This window comes from Siniperca chuatsi, linkage group LG22, assembly GCF_020085105.1.
Source record: "Siniperca chuatsi isolate FFG_IHB_CAS linkage group LG22, ASM2008510v1, whole genome shotgun sequence".
Lineage (NCBI taxonomy): Eukaryota > Metazoa > Chordata > Actinopteri > Centrarchiformes > Sinipercidae > Siniperca > Siniperca chuatsi.
In genome coordinates, this window is record NC_058063.1 from 1,365,001 (window position 1) to 1,388,826 (window position 23,826).

Here is a 23,826-nt window from a genome sequence, read left to right on the forward strand (position 1 = left end):
ATCTGCACGGAGTATGGACTGGAAACCCCAAGGTCAAAGTGGGAAACACCTCCAAAGGTGGTAGAGAATGAGCGAGCCAAGATCCTGTGGGACTTCCTGATTCAGACTGACAGAATGGTAATGGCGAACCAGCCTGACATCGTGGTGGTGGACAAACAGCAGAGGAAAGCCGTTGTGGTTGACATGGCAATACCAAGCGATGGCAACATCAGGAAAAAGGAACATGAGAAACTAGAGAAGTACCAAGGGCTCAGAGAAGAGCTGGAGAAGACCTGGAAGGTGAAGGCGACAGTGGTGCCCGTGGTCATCGGAGCACTCGGGGCAGTGACCCCCAAACAGGAGGAGTGGCTACAGCAGATCCCTGGAAGAACACCAGACATCTCGGTCCAGAAGAGTGCAGTACTGGGAACAGCAAAGATACTGTGCAGAACCCTCAAGCTCCCAGGCCTCTGGTAGAGGACCCGAGCGCGAAGGATGAGACCACCCGCGGAGGGTGAAGGACCAAGTTGTTTTTTTTTGTGTGTGTATATGTATGTGTATATATATATATATATATAAAAATGTGTATATATATGTAAATGTATGTATGTGTGTATATGTATGTATATATATATATATATATATATATATATATATATATATATATATATAAAATGTCTCTCTGTGTCTTTCCTGTCCTTCAGGACCCCAACAAGCGTTTCGGGGCGTCTCTAGGTGCCCTGTCAGGTGGCAGGTTGTCCATCACCAGGATGGCTCTGGTCAACCTGAAGCTGGCTCTGATTGTGGCCATCCGCTTCTCAGCCACCAGGAGACAGTTTGGACCCAAAGATGCAGAGGAGATTCCTGTTTTGGAGTACCAATTACAGGTCAGAATGGATTTAAAAGTAAATGTACCTTATCAAACTACAGAGCGCCTTATAGAGGGAATATACAGCCACATCACAACACTTCATTTTGTTATGTTATTATATGTCAATATATACAGTGTAGGTATATATATATATATATATATATATATATATATATATATACACACACACAGACACACACTAAATTTGTGTTGCTGTAAATGTTTACACAAATTTCTTTATATTTTCTTTCACATATTTTGTATGTTGTTTCAGCAATGGCGTCTGATCCCGTACCTGGCAGCAGCGTATGCTCTTGAACACTTCTCTAAATCCATCTTCATGAACTTTGTTGAGTTCCAGATTGGACAGGCAATGAGGGACAAGAGTGACAGACAAGTGAGTAAAGATGAGGTGCATGTGTATGTCTACACCCAGAGTTTTCATAGTGTAGTCAGTAGTCTTATGTGTCCGTTATGGGTCCAGGCAGAGATGGGCAGGGAGATCCATGCCATAGGCTGCTCCAGTAAACCACTGGGCTCGTGGACCGCTCAGAGGGGGATCCAGGAGTGCAGGGAGGCCTGCGGTGGACATGGATACCTGGCCAGTCTGTCTCAAACATACAGATACTCATACACACACACACACACACACACACACACACACACACACACACACACACACTCAGAGACCTGGGTCTCTACCTGGGAAACTATTGGGTTGATCAAGTACTCAGCTGAAACAACTATCTGGTACAGATAATGTACTTTTTATGAGTACTAGTATCATCAGAGTAAAATGTGTCAATATCTGTACTTGTAAATATAGCAACTTAAAAAACTGTAAACAGTTCTCTTACTCTTGTGATCAAAAACATTGCTCTGAAGCTCAATTCTAAGGCTGTTCTATAAATAGTTTTATAATGAATATAGCAACTTCTGATCAACCCATATCAATTTCAGGCTTAAATTAACAGTTTCTGGTTAGTCCTACTCCACTTCCGGTTTAAGCACCACCCACATCCGGTTTAAGCTCTACTCATTACGAGTACGGATATGAATACAGATAATTTAGTTGGTTGAACAGATACAGATAAAGATACAGATAAGAGGCGAGTGTACTCGCTCATCCCTACTAACTACCTTATTTTTCTCTCGCTTTCAGTGAATCGGCTGGGTGATCTGCGTAATGACAATGATCCAAACTGTACATATGAAGGAGACAACAATGTCTTGCTTCAGCAGACCAGCAACTACCTGCTCAGCTGGCTCTACACTAAACATTGCGGTTAGTCCCCTATGCACTGAGGGATTATTACAAGGTTTTATTGTTCTCAGTTATGGGGAGTGGTGGTGGCAAATGTAGAACTGTAGTTGTCACCAAAATCCCTTCAAAAGGCTAATTTGAAAGTTGGTGTTCTGCACAAGGGTTGTGCCAGTTGCCGATTATATTGCTTATTGATGATTGACGTGATGTTCTCTAGTTGTTAGTGCTGATGTGGCTGCCAATGTTAAGGCAATTTTTGGGCCATTTACAACAACAGTTCGGTCACCAGCATTTCAGACTGTGAAATTTCAGAGCAAAATCAATTGATTTCAATAGACTCGTCAATTAGCCAATCTGTGCTCTTTACTTTGGGCCTGAAAACTGATATGACCCCTAATCCTGCCTTTTTAGATGTGGATCACCCACTCAGGGATTCTTTGAGCAATTTTTCTGCTGTTACTCTGCCTGAACTCGCAGACATCATGTCTCTTATGAGAGTGTCCTCCAGCCCTCTGGACAAAATCCCAACTAGGTTTTTATTGGAAGTTATGGATTGTATTGCGCCCCTTTTAAAAATTATTTTTAACAGTTCGCTGTCTACTGGCTGCATCCCAGATTACTTTAAAACTGCTTGCGTCCAGCCAGTCCTAAAAAAAACCTGGACTAGATCCCACCCTTCTGGATAACTATCGCCCAATCTCCAAACTGCCTTTTATTTCCAAGATTCTTGAAAAACTCGTTTCTAAGCAGCTTCTTGCTGCTGTGGAAAACAATTATACCTTTGAAAAGTTCCAATTTGGCTTTCGGCAAAACCATAGCACTGAGACAGCCCTTCTCAAAGTCACTAATGACCTTTTAATGAATGCAGACGCAGGCATGTGCTCAATTCTTGTGCTGCTGGACTTAAGTGCTGCCTTTGACACAATTGATCATGGCATTCTTTTAGATAGACTGAGTCACTGGGTGGGCATATCTGGCACTGCACTAGACTGGTTCTCATCTTATCTGTCCAATAGGAAATTCTGTGTCAGCACTAATAGCTTCATGTCATCCTTTTCCCATATCAAGTATGGTGTGCCTCAAGGTTCAATTCTGGGACCAATACTGTTCTCCTTATACATGCTTCCCTTGGGTGATGTCATCTGCAGACATCGTATTTCTTTTCATTGTTATGCAGTTGTACCTCCCTGTCGAGCCCGCTGACCTTAGTACACCGAGTTCTCTGCAGGACTGCCTGTCTGACATAAAAAAACTGGATGTCGATAAATTTTCTTCAGCTCAACTAAAAAAAACTGAAATCCTTGTTATTGGGCCCCAACACATCACTAAACAAATACTGCCATCTACTGGTAACCTGTCACAACATATCAAGCCTGTTGCAAGAAATCTTGGTGTCCTGTTTGATAGCAATTTATGTTTTGAGCAACATATCACTAAGCTTGTCCAGTCATGTTTCTATCACCTCAGAAACATTTCAAAAATCCAATCTATTTTAAATCTTACTAATGCAGAAACTGTTGTACATGCTTTTATCTCCTCACGCCTCGATTATTGTAACAGCCTGTTCACTTGTCTGAATCAAAAAACTTTGACACGACTGCAGACTGTACAGGCGACTGCTAGGCTTTTAACCAGGACCAAGAAGTACGACCACAACACACCTGTTTTAGCCTCTTTACACTGGCTCCCTGTTTGTTTTAGGATTGATTTTAAGATCTTGTTGATTACTTTTAAGGCTCTTCATGGCCTGGCTCCAGACTATATTTTAGACCTGTAATCCCTTATGAACCTTCACGTAGTTTGAGATCTTCGGGCAAGGGTCTTCTATCTGTTCCTGAGTCCAGGATGAAAACTAACGGGGACAGAGCTTGTGCCATGTATTTTATTTCTCTTTTTGTGAAGCACTTTGTAATTTGTTTTGATAAGTGCTTTATAAATAAAGTTTTATTATTATTATTATTATTTTTACCGAGCGCACCTTTCACATACTTAGTTCTGCCAGAAAAGAACAGCAAGCCTATGACTTATAGGCTAGCAACAGCCTTGACAACGACACATTGGTTGATTGACACACATACAGACAAATCAATCAGTGTTGAATTCAGACACGTGGTGCATTGTTTATGTTTTTACCATGGATGTACTGGGTTAGGTAATAATGAGCGGGCAGAACATAATAAATGTATACATAAGTGCTGAAAACAAGTAAAATATTATAATTATTATTTTAATTGTATTTTGTAGTGAATGTTGAAAACTGGGACATTCAGTGTTACACTAAATGTTGTTTCAGCAGTGGTGTCTGATCTTGTACCTGGCAATACGGGATCAGACACCGTTGCGTCATGAGCTTCAATCTCTTCCACAATAAGGCATGCAGTTGAATTTAGCTGTGCTACTTTATTTCACTTTAGCCCTTTAGTCTGCATTGATAATCCACAAGTAATTTCCTATATATGTTTGATATTTTTAAAATGTTAGGACTGCATGGGTTTTGCGCTGGTATCGTACTCAAGATGCAAATACATAATTGCGTGTCGACAAAATTTGAAATGTGGTCTGCTGTTGCGCCAATTGCAAACGATTCCTTTTTAATGTGACTTGTCCAGGAAACACATTCTTGATGTTGTTTTATCTGCTTCTCAATTGGTGACAATTTGGAGCATCATTACAGGAAATATGTAAAGTATCAAGGTGTTTGATGATTACATTATGGCAGCAGAGTTTTGTTGTTCTTTTTCTGGGAATTAGAACTATGATACATTAAACATTGCTTTCTCAATGATTAGCTTGTTTTTGTTCTTGTTGATATAGTATTGAGATGATAGCCATATTCTGCACCCTGAACTAGTAGAATATGTAGGATTCAGAAACACTAGTGATATAGCAATAGCAGGAACTCTGATTGATCTCTAAAGTTTTATCTGCTGTGTTGTCTGGTTTCAGATGGTGTGCGAATTGAGTCTCCTCTTCACACTGTGGATTTCCTGGATGATTTCCACAAGATCCTGGAAAGCAAGTTTACAGCAACAACGTTGGACGAGTGTATGGACTCTGCAGGTAATCCAGTATTTAAGCTTGTCAAGATTGGATTCATTTCATATGCTGTTTCCAAACTTTCCATGATAAAACTAGAATTCAAAAGGGATTATTCCCTGTAAAGATCTAATTGAAGTCAACAGGGTATCGACAGGAAAATCTGTTTATTTTATAAATGTATTGTTCTTAAGGAAAAGTAGAGATTAAACATTTTGAAGCTCAAATCTGTGAAGTGAAAATTAGATAAGTGGTAATTAAATGTCATTATAATGGTTGTATTTTCAAATTCTTTCAATTCATACATCCAGTTAAGGCAAAGTTTTTTTTAATCAGATATGAGATTTTAAGAAAATAAAGCTAGCTTTGTTGTGATAACTACAAAGAGAGGTATTCACAATGCCTGGCAGAAACATTGAGGGCCAGATTTACTAAGAAAATGACACAGTGTAAATGTGCCACCTCAGCTGGTACAGAGAGAGATCAGGATGAAGTAGCAGGTCCAGTAGCTCAGAGTGCAACAGGTGGAGGTGGAAATGGTATTGATATGGCTGATGTTTCATTAGACTACTAGGGTGAATGCAGCCAAATTCTTACTGTAAATGTCTACTTTAAATAAAGAAGAGAAATTCAAGTTTGATGAACACAGACTCAACATCCTGTCCACTGGTTTTATTTAATTTATTTATTTTAAACTGATACAGTGTAGCTCTCTGGATATTTTTATGGTGTGGTCACCTATGTCTGATGTCGTTAAGATTTCTCTAGAAGTTTCTTTTCCCATCACAACCTTTCTTGTTGCTCGTGTAAATCCAATCTTGTGCTATTATTGCCCTTCAAAGGCAGATAGTTTTCCACACAAAACTGACCATCGCTAATAACCTAATCTTAGTAAATCCAGTGCAATACACAATCAATCTCTGTTAACATTTCTTTACCTATTATTTGTTGAATTCTCCCTTAAATGCATATGCAAAATGATGTGAAAATGACTGCAAGTCTAACCTGGTGCTCCTGTTTGATAAATAAACTGCATGTGTCTTGGGCAGATCACATCTGCGGCTGAAAAACTGGTGTAAAAGCCTTAGTAAATTTGTAATCTTGTAATTTTGCCATGAAAACAGTCACATTTAACCAGTTATCTAAATATCTCTGATACAAAAATTCTACTGCTTCTATTTCTAAAGTGCTTTCTCAGTTTACCCTAGTGAGTAAACTCCTTGTTTATAATATCAGTGGCACTGGCAGCCTATAAGTGGCTGGTGTGTTTCCTGCTGGAGGAGAGCCAGAATAGGCTGGAACAGCAGAGGGCCTCGGGAAAGGATGAGTTTGAGGCCCGTAACAACAGCCAGGTAAGACACACACAAACACACACAGACACACACCACTGCACAGATACAGTGGCCTTTTGTGACCCTTTAAGGATACTCTTAGCTATGCCCATAGCTCAAGCCAAAGCTATTTTCCCACCACCTTCTCTTATGCTGTGCTTGACAGTAGTAGTACAGGCCGTAGTGCTGAGGCTTGATTCCGTCCGAGTTCCTGATCCTGAAAGGAACTGAAGAAGCTTTTCAGAAGAATGGCTAAAGGTCTTCAATCAAAACTCCAATCCTGTGGTTTGGATTCAACTTTCTCCAGACTTTGTATTACCTGGACAGTTAAGATTAACTCTCACAGACATAAACCCTGGGCTTGTATGGACCCACTGGCCATGAGTTCACGCAGATGTCTTTTGTAACTAAAAGTATTAATGTCTTGGGTGATTCACATTATGTGGCCAAATCAAAAGCTGCATCCAGCTCTATGGATTTAGTTAATTATTTTGATCAGAAATTTAATTGATTAATTGATCTGCCTGTTTCTGAGCAGCACTGTATCTTCTCCCCTGTGTTCAGAATCAGAAATACTTTATTGATCCCCGTAGGGAAACTCTTTAATGTAATGTGTTATGGTTGTGGGGAGGATAGTTAAGAAATACTGTGTCTGAAGCTGCTAAGAAACTCACTAAGCATTTTATTACAAGCATATTCTTCTATCCTCTTGTGAGGTTTTAGCCAATAACTTCCACTTCAGTTAGCCCTGCGACGAGTTGGCCACTGTCCAGGGTGTACCCTGCCTAAGGCCCAAAGTCACTGGGATAGGCTCCAGTCACCCGCGACCCCTAACGGGACCAAGCGGTAGAAAATGGATGGATGGATGGACTTCCACTTCAGATGTAAATAATGGTTAAACCAGCTGATTAGAAACAAATGTTGTTTAGCTAAATGGAGGTGTTATCTGTTGTTATCCAAAGACACCAGAGTTTTTGGCTGTCTTTACAGAGTCTTGGCTGCTGAGATCTGGTTTGTGTTATTTATGTCACAGATGCAGGCTGCAGGTAATAGTGTCAGACGGGTGTGTGTTGTGGTTCGGGGAAATGTGTGTGTCACTGGATTCAGTAATTTAATGACTTGTTTTTGTGAAAATTAATATTACCCACACACATGTAATAATGTTCATTGTTGCAATTTAACAGTCTCTAAAAAATTAGGCATTCAGTATGTTGGCTTGTGAGTGTGTACATGTGCAGTGTGATGTTGTTTTTACAAAGACTTTTGATTAGTCAAGTCCAAGTAGGTAAAGCTCTTTGTACAGGTAGACTCCTTCCTGAGGGCAGGGCTTAAGTAATCACAGAGTTAAAAGCTTAAATTTCTAGTTCCCGGTCCATTTTTCACAACTGAGAATGACTTCTGGATGGGAGCCGAAACGTCTTGATTCTGAAAACAGTGTACAGATGACTACGACTGAAACCTTTTCTACGATACGATTTGTGAAAATAATTACAGAAGTATCAACAAACAGGTGGCAAAATGACTTCATTGGCTCCATTGCAAAAATATCCAATATTAACTCTAATAGAGTTGATTCAGCTAATTAAAAAGGAGCTATACACTGTTTTGTTTCACTTGTTAATCAACCTTTCACAAAAATTTAACACAACAAAAGTAGCTAATTGAGGCTATTTAAATTGTGTGACTACAAGGCTAGCAGTGAGGGTTCCAAGGTAGTTTCTTGGAATTATGCTCCCAAGTCGGAATAACAGAGGTTTTCCTGTTCTTTCCTTTCTGCCGATATTGTATGAATGCGGCCTCAGAACCTCAGACAGGAAGTAGGTAGAGGGGAAGGGGAAGGAACAGTTAGCTTACCTGCTAGACCTACTTTAACCAAGTCCTGATGGCCACCCCTGTGCTGGCCGCTGTTCCACTAGCTTCTCTAACTCAGTGCTATCTCTCATTGAGCATTTTTTTTTTGAAAAAGTGAAACATGTTCCTGGGATTAACTATCCATATTCCATAAATGAGTATCCACTAGATCACTTGCTATTCAAATTTTAACCCTCACCTGATTAAAAAAAAAAAGTTAAACAATGAATTAGTTAGCATTCAAAAAACTAACAGCTCGGGTGAAGTTTTACCAGCTCAGTAGAAGTTTTACCAGTGAGTCAGTGTGCATATCATGTATCATTTTAAGGGTTAAGAACCACTACAAGAGAACAAATCATGCAACACCACGTTCGCCATTTCTTGCTTGACGCTGTGGGCATGTCCACAATTACAAGTGAGCTTGGTCATTATCAAACACTGAATAAATACTTGGGATCCCAGAAACTATAATAATACTTTTCTCATCCACAGATATTTTATCCAAACCCGGTAAAGAGTAAACTTTCCCACCACTACATCATTTTTTTCAGTTTTTGCATTATGGATGTTTCAGGCAAATTTTTTAACTTTTGACTCCTCCCTTATTTCATGTCTCTGGTCAGTCCTGCGTTGCCTGTTATCCCACAATGACTTTTCACTCACCTCTCATAGCAAATGAATAGGGCAGAACAGTTTTGCATCAGACTGTGTTTAGTGGGTTATAATAATAATGATAATAAAACTTTATTTATAGAGCACTTCAAAACAAAGTACAAAGTGCTTCACAAAGAGAGAAATAAAATACCAAAGTGAATGATAAAATCTAAAATAAAATACATAAAAACAATAAAATAAACAGACAGCTCAGGTAAAATCAGGATATGCTTTCCGATAAAAATGGGTTTTGAGAAGAGACTTAAAAGAAGAGACTGACTCAGTTGTTTCAAAGTTTTTTGATTAACTCAAGTGAAGAGGCTGTTAAAGTAATCAAGGCGTGAGGAGATAAAAGCATGTACAACAGTTTCTGCATCAGTAAGATTTAAAATTGATTGGGTTTTTGCAATGTTTCTAAGGTGATAAAAACATGATTGGACAAGCTTAGTCATATGTTGCTAAAAACATAAATTGCTATCAAACACAACAGGTTTGATATGTTGTGACAGGTAGCCAGTAGATTGCAGTATTTGTTTAGTGATGTGTTGGAGCCCAATAACAAGGATTTCAGTTTTATTTGATTTGAGCTGAAGAAAATTTATCGACATCAAATTTTTTATGTCAGACAGGCAATCCTGCAGAGAACTCTGTGTGCTAAGGTCAGCGGGCTTGACAGGGAGGTACAACTATGTGTCATCTGCATAACCATGAAAAGAAATCCCATGTCTGCAGATGACATCACCCAAGGGAAGCATGTATAAGGAGAACAGTATTGGACCCAGAATTGAACCTTGAGGCTCACCGTACTTGATATGGAAGAAGAATGACATGAAGTTATTAATGCTGACACAGAATTTCCTATTGGACAGATATGATAACCAGTCTAGTGCAGTGCCAGATATGCCCACCCAGTGACTCAGTCTATCTAAAAGAATGCCATGATCATTTGTGTCAAAGGCAGCACTTAAGTCCAGCAGCACAAGAATTGAACACATGCCTGCGTCTGCATTCATTAAAAGGTCATTAGTGACTTTGAGAAGGGCTGTCTCAGTGCTGTGGTGCTGACGAAAGCCAGATTGGAACTTTTCAAAGGTATTATTGTTTTCCACAGCAGCAAGAAGCTGCTTAGATACAAGTTCGAGACATTCGAGAATCTTCAAAATAAAAGGCAGTGTGGCAATAAATAATTATCAAAAGGGGCGCAATACAATCCATAACTTCCAATAAAAACCTAGTCTGGATTTTGTCCAGAGGGCTGGAGGATACTCTCATAAGAGACATTATGTTCAGGCAGAGTAACAGCAGAAAAATTGCTGAGCGGGCGATCCACATCTAAAAAGGCAGGGTTTGGGGTGAATCCAGATCTTATTAACTTCACCTTTCCAGCAAAGTGCAAAAGAAACTTTTCACAATCAGCATCACAATCAGCACAAGGTGAGGCTGGGTTAACTAACTGATCCACAATCTTAAATAAGAATCTGGGGTTGTGCTGATGGGCAGAAATAAGTGCAGAGAAATGACATGTTCTTGCATCCTTCACCATCCTATTATAAAGGAGTAATAACTCTTTCATTGCCACAAAGTGGACCTGGAGACCTGATTTCTTCCATCTGCGTTCTGCACTTCTGCATTTCCTTTTACAGCTTTGAATACTGTTAACCATGGCTGGGTTGTCACCTTAACTATATTAATATTCCTCTAGTGTGAACATCTACACCTTTCGCCCATCCTTGTCCATTCTCATAGCTTGCCACTCGACCTCTTATGACAAACTGGTGATGTTTATCTCATAAAGATCTTGGGCTTGTGGGAAAAATTTAAGGTCGCTAAGAGCAGAAATATTAAATAAACAACAATATTACATTTAAAAAAAAAAATTGCAATCCCTGTATAGACAAATGGAGTGAACATCACAACATACTGTCGAGGAAAGTTATGTTCCAAAGCTGGATTTTAGCAATTTACATTATTACAAACCTCAATGTGATTTTGAATTATCTCCAGTGTCACTTTTGATGAAGCAAGCATATCAGTTTTGCCCTACTTCCAGTCTTTATAATTTACAATACACAGGAGCTATCACTGCACTGGATGCACAAAGATGAAAGTGATATCCTGTAATCATTAAAAATACAATATCTAATTTGGACTCAGTTGATATACAAAGAGTTCCCATCACATACATATGGTTAGAATTTAACTATGATAATAGTGGCATAATGTTGTACTGCTTTGCTTTTCACCTGAGTATATAGCAGAAAAGTACAACCCGATTCCAAAAAAGTTGGGACACTGTACAAATTGTGAATAAAAAAGGAATGCAATAATTTACAAATCTCATAAACTTATATTTTATTCACAATAGAATATAGATAACATATCAAATGTTGAAAGTGAGACATTTTGAAATGTCATGCCAAATATTGGCTCATTTTGGATTTCATGAGAGCTACACATTCCAAAAAAGTTGGGACAGGTATCAATAAGGCCGGAAAAGTTAAATGTACATATAAGGAACAGCTGGAGGACCAATTGGCAACATGATTGGGTATAAAAAGAGCCTCTCAGAGTGGCAGTGTCTCACCGAAGTCAAGATGGGCGGAGGATCACCAATTTCCCCAATGCTGCGGCGAAAAATAGTGGAGCAATATCAGAAAGGAGTTTCTCAGAGAAAAATTGCAAAGAGTTTGAAGTTATCATCATCTACAGTGCATAATATCATCCAAAGACTCAGAGAATCTGGAACAATCTCTGTGCGTAAGGGTCAAGGCCGGAAAACCATACTGGATGCCCGTGATCTCCGGGCCCTTAGACGACACTGCATCACATACAGGAATGCTACTGTAATGGAAATCACAACATGGGCTCAGGAATACTTCCAGAAAACATTGTCGGTGAACACAATCCACCGTGCCATTCGCCGCTGCCGGCTAAAACTCTATAGGTCAAAAAAGAAGCCATATCTAAACATGATCCAGAAGCGCAGGCGTTTTCTCTGGGCCAAGGCTCATTTAAAATGGACTGTGGCAAAGTGGAAAACTGTTCTGTGGTCAGACGAATCAAAATTTGAAGTTCTTCTTGGAAAACTGGGACGACCATGTCATCCGGACTAAAGAGGACAAGGACAACCCAAGTTGTTATCAGCGCTCAGTTCAGAAGCCTGCATCTCTGATGGTATGGGGTTGCATGAGTGCGTGTGGCATGGGCAGCTTACACATCTGGAAAGGCACCATCAATGCTGAAAGGTATATCCAAGTTCTAGAACAACATATGCTCCCATCCAGACGTCGTCTCTTTCAGGGAAGACCTTGCATTTTCCAACATGACAATGCCAGGCCACATACTGCATCAATTACAACATCACGGCTGTGTAGAAGAAGGATCCGGGTACTTCAATGGCCAGCCTGCAGTCCAGATCTTTCACCCTTAGAAAACATTTGGCGCATCATAAAGAGGAAGATGCGACAAAGAAGACCTAAGACAGTTGAGCAACTAGAAGCCTGTATTAGACAAGAATGGGACAACATTCCTATTCCTAAACTTGAGCAACTTGTCTCCTCAGTCCCCAGATGTTTGCAGACTGTTATAAAAAGAAGAGGGGATGCCACACAGTGGTAAACATGGCCTTGTCCCAACTTTTTGGAGATGTGTTGATGCCATGAAATTTAAAATCAACTTATTTTTCCCTTAAAATGATACATTTTCTCAGTTTAAACATTTGATATGTCATCTATGTTGTATTCTGAATAAAATATTGAAATTTGAAACTTCCACATCATTGCATTCTGTTTTTATGCACAATTTGTACGGTGTCCCAACTTTTTTGGAATCGGGTTTGCAAATAGTATGCTACAAATGTTCCCTCTGTGTATGTGTGTGTGTGTGTGTGCGTGTGTGTGTGTATGTGTGTGTGTTTAGGTTTACTACTGCCGTTCCCTGGCCATCGCCTACATCGAACACAACTGCCTCCAAAGGTTTCATGAGCTGACTACTGATCAGGACACACCAGCTGGTCTCAGACCTATACTAAGCAAGCTGTGTACCCTGTATGGGCTGTGGAGCCTCAGCAGCCACATGGCCACACTGTACCAGGGTATGTACTGTACTCTGTGTACTGCATGCATAAATCTAGATGCAGATTACATTGTATTGATATTTGTAACATAGTTTTGCTCCTGTACAGGTAATTACTTGAGTGGGGCGAAGCCTGCAGAGTTGGTCCAGATGGCCATTCTTACTCTCTGCTCCCAGGTACAGAAACATCTGTCTTTGTGTCTTTCTGTCTGTCTAACTCACACCAATTATTTCTTGTTATAGGTAGGTAGACTAGAAGGGTTTATAAACATTTAATTTAGTTACAGTACTCTTGATACATTTGAACCAAAATTTTCCCAGTCAACCCAATGTGTGAATCACAGTCCTCTACTGACCAATGAAAACAGAGCTTGGACTGGAGTCACAGCACTTGGACCTGAGTCAGACTTGAGTCACACTCATGATGTCTTGAGACTTAAGACCTGAAAATAGCCATCATCTCAATTTATATCTAACTTAACTTACAGAGAGCAAAGACAGTACTCAAAATTATTAAGTATTAGCAATGCAGATAATTCAGTAAAACATACCATCCTCTGTATTTCTTAGTTACACTGTATACTATTTTATAGTGTATATTGTTATTAGCTCCCTTACATACTTCCTGCCTGTCTTCATAAAGCTGAATAATGATGTTATGGCTCTGGTACCTGTTCAATCTGATCTGCTCTGTCTCTGTGTCTCTACTCCAGCTGAGGGATGATGCAGTAGCATTGGTGGATGTTTTTGCACCTCCTGATTTCATTCTCAACTCACCTATTGGCAATGCTGATGGACAGGTAAAAACATACAAACACATAAAGCCTAAATATACCTCAGTAAAAATATAGTTTTTCGCAAGCATAAATACTGCAAGAATTTTCATGTCATACTGACACATTTTGACTGCTGTTGACAGGTGAGGGGATACCTCTTTTTTATTATGCCTTTGTGCTGGCGATAGCCGTGGCCACAGGCATTACGTTTTCGGGTATTCCATCTGTCTTTCCCATTCTTGTGAACGCAATATCTCAGGAACGCCTTGAGGGAAGTTCTTGGATGAACTGATTAGAATTTGGTGGTCAACGGTCAAAGATCAAGGTCACTGTGACCTCACAAAAGACGTTTTTTGCCATAACTCAAAAATTAATGCGGTAATTATGACAAAATTTCACACGTTTACATTTTCACATGTTTAATGGGATACGAGGATGAAGTGATTACATTTTTTACCCAAATGGTCAAAGGTAATTTTCACTGTGACATAATGTCCTGGAAAAACACTTTTTTGGCCATTATTCAACACCATAACTCAGGAACAGAAGGGGAGATTGTGACCATATTTCACAGTTGGTCGGGCACTGAATAGGTGACACTTTTGACTCAAAGGTCATTGTGATCTCTAAAAAGGTTTTTAGCCATAATTTAAGAATGAATTGGACGATCCAGATTTCACACACGTTGTTTGGTACAACACAATGAGTAAACAATAACTAGTACAGTATGGGCTTTCCTCCATATCGTCCATTCTGTCTTTCACTTCCTGCCTCATTCTGAATTTCGAGTGTCATCGAAATCACGTGACTGCAAACTGTATTGGAGCGCGCCTAGCTAGTCGTGATCCTGTGAGTGAGTTTCACCTACAGCACATAGAGAGGCTTCACATCTAAAAATGCCAGGAGAAAACGAAAGTACCACATTTTGTGTAGCTATACTTTATATAAGAATCCATCTTTACATAGTAATCAAGTACATGTGTACCTGTTTAGCCAATACCTCTATGAAAATCCTTCATTAATCAGTTCAAAAATGTATATTCACTGGAATCATACATATGTATCATCAATATAGTGATAACTATATTTATTTTATTTATTATCATTTAGCCAAAAAATATACTTTATACCTTTTTATTCAATTCCTTCCAAGTATTCATAACATATATTATGAGTCTGGACAGACATGGATGTAAACTGCAACATGACTAGTTGTCAGAGGCATACAACCGCAGGGCGGTAATGCTAGTTAGGTCAGAGACACTATCATATGTGTGGCACAGCCATAACTTGATTATTCTTTGAGGAAAAAATTAACTTGTGAGAATACACAGCTTAAACCTGACATCAGCCTGAAGTTTATCTTTTAATGTCAAATATCCCCGGTTTATTGTAACAATAATCAGCGAGCCTCAATACTCAAAACATATTAACATTATAAATAAATAAAATATTATAAATTTAAATTAGCTTTCTAATGTTTCATTTAATTCAACAATTTAAAATAGTTGTTTAAAATTGATCAATTTATTAACTGATTATATTTCAACAAAATCTATAATTATTCTAGTGGCACACTCCAGACTCCATACAAACCCTCAGTTATGGACAGCAACATACACTGAACCCAGTTTAGATGCTTTTTGTCAATTAAATTCCACATGCTTTATCAATATTAAATTTAAGAACAATATTGCCAAAATTAGTTGATGAGTATAAATTATAAATAAATTGTTGTTTGCTTTTATGCCACTATGTTCCTGCTCAACAACTGCTAGTACAATTATTATTATTATTATTATTGTTACTATTATTATAAATATTATTACCACTACTTTAAATTCATTACTTTAAATCTCTATGTGGAACTTGCGTTGTGCTACTGTATGTTCTCTTGCCTCCTGCACTCTCTCCTCTCACCCTCTCTATCCCCGTCTCTCTCTCTCTCTCTCTCTCTCATCCCAACTGGCAGAGGTAGATGGCTGCCTACCTTGAATCTAGGTTCTGTTCAAGGTTTCTGCCTCTTAAAAGGGAGTATTTCCTTGCCACTGTCACCAAGTGCTTGCTCATGGTGGAAATCGTTGGGCCCCTGTAAATTATATTATAAAGAATACAGTCCAGACCTGCTCTATATGAAAAGTGCCCTGAGATAACTTCTGTTATGATTTGACACTATATAAATAAAATTGGACTGAACTGAAAACTAGAGACAATCTTGCAATGGGATCACACTAGCCATGACGCCAAATCGGTGTGTATGGTGCAACGGAACACATGACATGAGGGAAGTGAGTTTGGCGAAACAGGTGAACTGTCGTAATGTACGAGTCAGAACCCACAAATGCAGAACACAAGGAGTGAGGAGATAAGTCAGTATTTATTCAGACAAAAGTGCAAGAATATAGTCTTTTCTTGAGGGGGAAAACAGAGCCATCCACTACGGCTCTTTGAGGAAGCGGTGAACCCAGTCCTGGACGGACTGCTCAGAACCAAGACTCAAGGTTTGAGACAAGAAATGTAAAACATTAAACATGGTTAGTCGTAAATGTAGAATGTGTCATTATTGGCAAGAGGGGCGTAAAGGGGCCAATGGGCCCTTCCCTACTTCCTACCCCCTACTTCCAGCGCCCTTGCTTGGACCACACCCACTCTGAGACATATTTAGTCAGTCAGGTTAAGTGTCATTACTGGCAGAAGAGCTTTGGCTACAGTCTCTCCCTCTTCCAGTAAAACACACACAGCATTGTGTTTGATAAAAAAGTCTTGAATTAAATTCGACAGTTGTTGATGATGACCCTCTCTGCACTGTCTGAGCTCAACTAATGTTTATTTTGCCTGAGAAATAAAGACATCATGCAAACCCACAGTGTATTCTATTACTCTGTGACAGCTTCAAGGGGTCATCAAGTTTACTTGTGCAGCAAAATTGGTCCCATGTGTTTTATCTGTAATATTTGGCAAGTTTAAAAAATGTTTATGGTTTAATAATGAAACCTGCTAATACCACTGATTTCCATTCTGTCTCTACTGCATTACTTTCTCCCTCATCCTAGTCAACATAAGGTTCAAGTTTGTTGTAACTTCTGGATACGTTTTTAATTCATTAAATTAACAGGTGTTAACATGTCTGAGGTACATCCAGCTGATAGGGGGAATCGAATGAATAGGATTCTTTATCACCAATAATACAGTTCATTATCTGCTTCTACTTCTTTTATCTCTGAGTTTTTAAATTGATATAGCAAGTGGTTCCAGTGCTTTCACAGAAAGATAGGACATCCTTGCCATCAACCCAAAGGTTTAACACAAAATATAAAGTTTAATACTATAAAACCTATATATATATATATATATAGAAAAAGCCCTTCACACAACAGTCTGTGAAGATTACTAGTACTACTATAGCGGCAGAAGTACTAACAGTAGCAGTACAGAAGTAGTTTTGAAATGTTGGCATTGTCTGGATCTGAGATCTTACTTGCAGGATTTTCAAATGTCACTATGCCCTCAGTAGTTTGACTAATTAATAAGTGCAATTATTGTGTCCATAGAGACACAGAGTTCTTCATTTGTTATTATTAAAGTCTTAAAGTCTTCATTTTTACTAAAAGCTTAAGGCCCTATCCAAAGCAATACTTTAGAGTTTGAAAAAAATCACTTGATATATAACAAACATACTTCAGGGTATCCCCAAGAAAAGTCGTTAGGTCCGATGGCAAGTATCTTTTGCAGGGGCTGGTGGCCAAGTGTCTTTTTTGACGGGGGCCCAGCAGCAACAGACTGATGGCAGCATTAAAGGTGCTGTATGCGACATTCACTGCCACTAAATGTCACACTAGAGCACCAGCATCTCAGACCAAACAGACTCCATTGAGAATAACAGTAATTTTAACTCACAGATCATCGTAAAACACACATCAAACTGGACAGAAAAAAAATAAAACTCACCAAAACCGTCTTTGTTGGAACAGTGGAAAGATTAACAATCACCAACTCTGGTTTGGTCAAAATAAACCCTTGATTCACCGAAATATTCATGCTCTACGCCTCAGCTGACAGCCACGAAACAGGATGAAATGGTTGCAACGTAGTTAGTCCTTGGGGACAAATGCGTCCGTCAAAGTACGTCCACTAAAAGTGCTTGTTTTGCCACTGACAGGATCAGATTGTTATTCTAAGTGTCTGACAACATTATGGAAAGGATGCCTATAGAGATAGACCTTTTTGTTAAACAGTAGAATCCTTTTTATTTAACCAGAAACAGCCGTTATATTGTTCTCGCCTCTCCTGTCCCCGCCTGAACCTGTGCTAGGACCGCAAAGGTAGCTGCACAGCTAACTGAGCTAACTAGCTAACGGCCGTTAGCAGCAGTTATGACCTGATATGTGATATGCTGCCCCGTATTTTGTTGGAGTATGAATTTGACAGGTGGAGAGTAGTCTCCATTCTTACTCATTGCACCTTTAAAAGTAAGTAGTTTGCTGTTACTTTGCTCTGCTCCACTCTTAAAACCCTGGCAAAACCATTATGTTAGCATGGCTACCATGGCTATGCATCAGCATAGACTTAAAATGACGTTAGATTCAGGTGGAAATGTTGGTCTCTAGTGATTGGTTAGGGAAAATCGAATCCCCCTCGAATCCTAGAGTGGAAGCAATGTCAGACTGAAGATGGAAATAGAGTGTAACGAGAGATATCAGGCTAAGAAACCAACTGATATACAATTAATATAGGGTATCTGAGACCCTAGGGCAGTTGCCCACATTGTCTGGTTGATAATTTAGATTGCCTCGGATATGAGTCATCATATCATATCATCATTAATTATTAGTGTTATTTTCTTGAGGGGAAAGCTTATATTTACTGTAGTAAATATGTGTAACTTGTCACTTCCAAACAGCGTGGGAGGAAATCCTGGCACAATATACACACAAACACACATAAATATTAACCCAGATTAATATAAGTTTCAATCAAGTTTCAAGTTTTCCAATCTGGCATTGCATATACGTAGTTTACAATGATAATGGTGGCTATGTCTCCAGAAATAGTTAGATGAAGTATGATAATAACATATTACAAGATAATATACATAATTATTTACATGTTCACAATAGAAATTCATAATAAGTTACTTGGACAAGCAATTGCTTAATTGTTGTGAGGACATCAAAGCAGTGGACCAGTAAAGCTATGGAGGACCTTCATGCGTGCTTGGACTGTAGTGACAGTGATGTTTTCAAGACTGCTACCAACAGTCTGGATGAGTTCACAGAGGCTGTGCCATCATACATCAGCTTCTGTGAGGACTGCTGTGTACCATCACGCACCAGGGTGAGTTACAACAACGACAAACCCTGGTTCACAGCTAAACTCAGACAGCTAAGGTTGGAAAAGGAAGAAGCGATCAGGAGTGGAGACAGGGCCATTTTTATGGAATCAATTACAGATTTAGCAAGGTGGTGAGAGAAGCTAAACAACTGTACTCAGAGACTACAACACCAGTTCTCAGCCAACGACTCTGCTTCTGTCTGGACGCCATCCACCAGCTCCAGCCCACCAGCTCCACCTCCCCCACCTCAGCAGGGGCCTGGGCCTCTCCACAACTGCACACCCCAGAGGCTCCCCCCTCCCCTACTGCAACAGCGACTCTCTCCATCCTGAAGAAGGACATCAACAGACTGTTCATGTCCCAGCCTGCTCCAAATCCTCCACCATCATCCCTGTCCCCCACAAAACAAGTACCACAGGACTTAACGACCACAGACCCATTGCCCTGACCTGTGTGGTAATGAAGTCTTTTGAGCGCCTTGTGTTGTTCCACCTCAAATCCATCACAGACCCACTCCTGGACCCCCTGCAGTTCGCCTACAGAGCCAACAGGTCTGTAGACAATGCAGTAAACATGGCCCTTCACTTCATCCTCCAGCACCATGACTCCACTGGAACCCACACCAGGTTTGTGGATTTCAGCTCCGCATTCATCACTATCATCCCTGCTCTGGTGCAGGACAAGCAGCCTGCAGCGTATCATTCGCTCCGCAGAGAAGGTGATTGGATGTAATCTACCCTCCCTCAAGGACCTGCGGTCCATTAGGACCAAAACCTCACGCCAGAAAAACAGTCTTTATTTTTTCATATTCTTTAATATCTTATTGTCAATTTTATATTTTATATTTATGATTCTTGACCTGCAGTACTTGCTTTATATTTCTTATATTTCTACTTTGTTTATGGGGCGGCTGTGGCTTAGAGGTAGAGGTGGTCGTCCTCTAATCAGAAGATCGGCGGTGAGATCCCGGCTTCCCCCAGCCCACATGTCGAAGCTCTAGATACAATCCAAATTGTAATTCTGGCTCAAGTAAACCTCTTAGCATGGTTCATGGAAAAGAACATATTTGAAGCTGAAAATTTGTGCAACACTTGTATTGTAGAGAATAACTTTATTATGGATTCCATTGTGTATTCAAAAAATCAACCAAAAACCTGTACAATTAAAACAGTATTGTTTTTAGAGGTGTTTGATGTATCTGACTCTGTAGCTGTGTCCCAGGTCAAGGGCTGGATCCTGGATCTACTTGCATCACAATAGAAAGGTGCATTAGGAAATGGTTCCAGTATTTTAGCAGAATAATGTGTTTTTTAGCTGGGATATTGAGATTGGAATAGGTCACAAAAAACAGAAGATTGGAAATGGAAAAGGACCTTTTTCTCAACAGTAAATAGTGACTCCTCTCGTTGTTTCTCCTTCATGCAGCTTTACAAGAATCTGTGGTCAGCAGTGATGCAGGGCAGCCAGGTGCTGGAACGACCATCCTGGTGGAAAGAGTTCTGCTCAGACAAGCCTGTGGTTGGTTCCCTCCGTCCAAAACTCTAGAACTCAGACACACTCTCAACTACAACCCTGGACATGTCTGGAGTGTCCAAATTCTAGGTGTAAAATATGTGTGCCCTCTAAAAATTCCAATTATGTAATTTAAAATGTAATATCCATATGTCCACTACTTTTTGCCATCCATAGTTCTACACCGCACCTGTCAGTTAAGGCACAAAATGAGTGGGTCCAAAGTCCTATATACAGATTACCCTATCAAGTGTTTATTATATAGGGAATAGTAAATGAATGATTTGGACAAAATCAAGAACCCTGGAATCCTTAGAATTCTCCAAATCCCGTACACTTAAGAAGTCTGGATGAACTCAGGAGCCCTTAAACCCTGGTCCAACGCAAAACAAATTAAAAGATGTCTTCACAGTTACACTGGGCACATTTACCACTCCCTCATGAACATTGAACACACCTTGGACCTGCACTAGCACATTCTCTAAAACCCTGTTGATACTTTTAAATACCCACCACATCAGATACGATTGTAAACAGACCTGACAAATCAGTCCTACTGAAATTAAATTGCAGGTTTTCTGCTACAGCATACTGATCTATTTTGTGAATTGCATATCAAGTCCTCACTTTTGAAAACAAAATCAGTACCCAAAAGCGTCTCCTGTCTCTGCAAATGCAGAATGTTGTTGTTTTTCTGACTAAAAAGAGAGAGAAATTCTGTGCCAATTAAATCATTCAATTTTAAACTGTATTAACAAAAAGAAGTAATGCTCTGTCACCGTTCCATCATTGGCTGACGGTGACGCTAACAGCCAGAGAGCGGCTGTGACACAACACAAAAAATAACTTTAGACCACGACTAACATTAAATCATTCCTCTTGAATGAACTACTAAACAAACATCGACCGAGGAAAAGTGCACTGCTATCAGTTTGCAGCTGTAGCTGACAAGCTAATTAGCTACCAATGTAGTTTAAGTTACTAACCAGAATGGTATAAAAATTATATACTGATACAGCCTTTGCAAGACTTTTTATTTTTATCATACCTAATAACTGTAATAAGTCATTTTAGAGTTTGTGACGCTCAGAAAAATGTATTAATTGTTTTACAGCCATTTCTTATGTAAGATTTGATTGCCTATGGGAAAATTGGGGGAAAAGTTGTTTTGGGCCAGTGGTCATCATGTGACCTACATTTTCAACTCAGTGCTGTTCCTGGGAGCTTGCACTTGTAACCATCTTGTTTACATTGTCCTTCCATGCCCCTGCCGGCTCAGCTGTCAATCAAACTCGTACAGTAACACACCCACTCAGAGGCTTGGAGACTAAAGGAGCATCTCTGATATATCCTCAAATACCCTTTTTCTTCCTTTTAGTAAAAGTATATAAAAGTACAAGAATATTAATAATGCATTTGAAAATCAATTGACATAATTTTTGTCACTGCAAGAAGGGATAACTTTTTGGATTTCAGTTGAACTTAACATAATCTTTTTTTAGTATTTCACCACACTTCATGGATATAATGATAAACTGATTTTAAAAAATTATATATTGATTGAAAAAATGCTGGTTATCCACTTTGGCAACCTCTTGGGCATAAAAAAATTAAACCAATGCTGAAGTGCCAAAAACTGCAGTTCCTCAAATAGCCACTTGAGGCTGGCTACAAAAGCAAGTCAATCTCCTTAAGGCTCCATGTTAAAATGCCCAACTTTACAGCAGAAAAAAACATGTTTACAGCCTGGTACAAAAAACAGTTTTGGTCTCTATAGCTAATTTCCCTGTTCATGACAACTTTATGGGGGGTGAATTTTTATATAACCCATTTAAATTATATTAAAGGGATAGTTCACTACAATGTCAACCAAGGATTATCCTGTTAACACACTGTAACTTTGCAATGTTAACACGAGTCCAAATGATATTGAATGTATGTGGTCAGTTAAGGGTCAATAATATTTTGAGCTTGTGAAATGATTAGAAATAATTTCAAAGCCTGTGGTTGTATATCACTTATATGTATCCTATCAGTTCTAGTTTATGAAGGTGTAATAAAGATTTGTGGTTGTAGAAAAAAAAAGTGAGAAACACATGCCACACATGCTTTCGGCTGTAAATGCAGAGCCAAAAAATTGTACTTGTAATATAAATATATTGTGTGCTTATGTGTAACTTCAGTGTTACAGTGTGGGAACTTTGAGAACTTTGAGTTTCAGACACAGATTCCTGCTTTAAATCTGTATTCCAATGTTCACAAAAGCATTTCTTTGTCAGATTCTCTGAAATATAACACCCATGATACAATTTGTGCATACTTTTTTTTAGACATTTTCAATTTTTTTCATCTATCATTCCACATTCAAAAATTTTATTGACTCTTATTTGAGACCATATAAATATCTCACAACATATAAGAAACCTCAAAACTGAATAGACGTGTGATTTTTAGATTTATTGTATTTCATAGTTGACTGATGTATTATATGGGATGTAATATTTTAATAAATCTGAAAATTGTGTTATACGTGATATATAGTACCATATAACCCTGTAAAGAATTATCACAGTCCTTGTAATACAGCGTCTTGATATACACATACAAATTAAATAAATTTACTAATACAACTCATTTTGTAAAAGGTTATTTTAAGACGATCTGTGTGTGATGATCTGTGTACATTATTTGTTGTACTCCAGTGAATCCAGAAAGACTCGGTTGAAAGGACCATACCACTAGTTTCAGCCCAGTAAATCCTATGTGCTTACAATTTACATTACTGACAACTATTTCCCAATTCATGAAAGTGGTGCTGTCATTTTTTTCTTCTTTCCAGGGGCCCATTGGTTCTAGTTAATTTTAGTATGCAATCAAAATCAACTCGGCAAGACTTGAAACCTGCTCAACAAAGCTAATGTATTATAATGAAACACGTCTGCACTGGTTTTTGTTTAAAGAGATGGATATGGGTATTAGTAGTGTTGTTGATGGATTCAGGTCCAAATCTTGACATTTTAGAGCAAAATATTTGAATTCTACATATTGTGTTATAAATATGTATAGCGACTGCCCTCTACTGGTTGAAACCTAAGCTATTGCAATTGAATTTTGCTATCGGCTGATCTGGTGGCAGCTTTTGTCAC

The 23,826-nt window shown here is 39.0% G+C and overlaps 1 protein-coding gene across 2 annotated transcripts in view; it reads left to right on the forward strand.

The window, feature by feature from the left end:
• The window catches only part of acox3 (acyl-CoA oxidase 3, pristanoyl), a 44,826-nt gene extending 21,516 nt beyond the window's left edge, over positions 1-23,310 (forward strand). For both annotated transcript variants that reach the window (XM_044185152.1, XM_044185151.1), the window contains 10 exons: positions 684-866; positions 1,125-1,247; positions 1,335-1,455; positions 2,013-2,135; positions 5,061-5,174; positions 6,387-6,502; positions 12,905-13,079; positions 13,170-13,237; positions 13,774-13,860; positions 20,594-23,310. In XM_044185152.1, coding sequence (XP_044041087.1) covers positions 684-866; positions 1,125-1,247; positions 1,335-1,455; positions 2,013-2,135; positions 5,061-5,174; positions 6,387-6,502; positions 12,905-13,079; positions 13,170-13,237; positions 13,774-13,860; positions 20,594-20,713 — 1,230 coding nt within the window. In that variant the 3' untranslated portion in view covers positions 20,714-23,310. The remainder of the gene's footprint in view (positions 1-683; positions 867-1,124; positions 1,248-1,334; positions 1,456-2,012; positions 2,136-5,060; positions 5,175-6,386; positions 6,503-12,904; positions 13,080-13,169; positions 13,238-13,773; positions 13,861-20,593) is intronic.
• Positions 23,311-23,826: the final 516 nt, after the last annotated feature.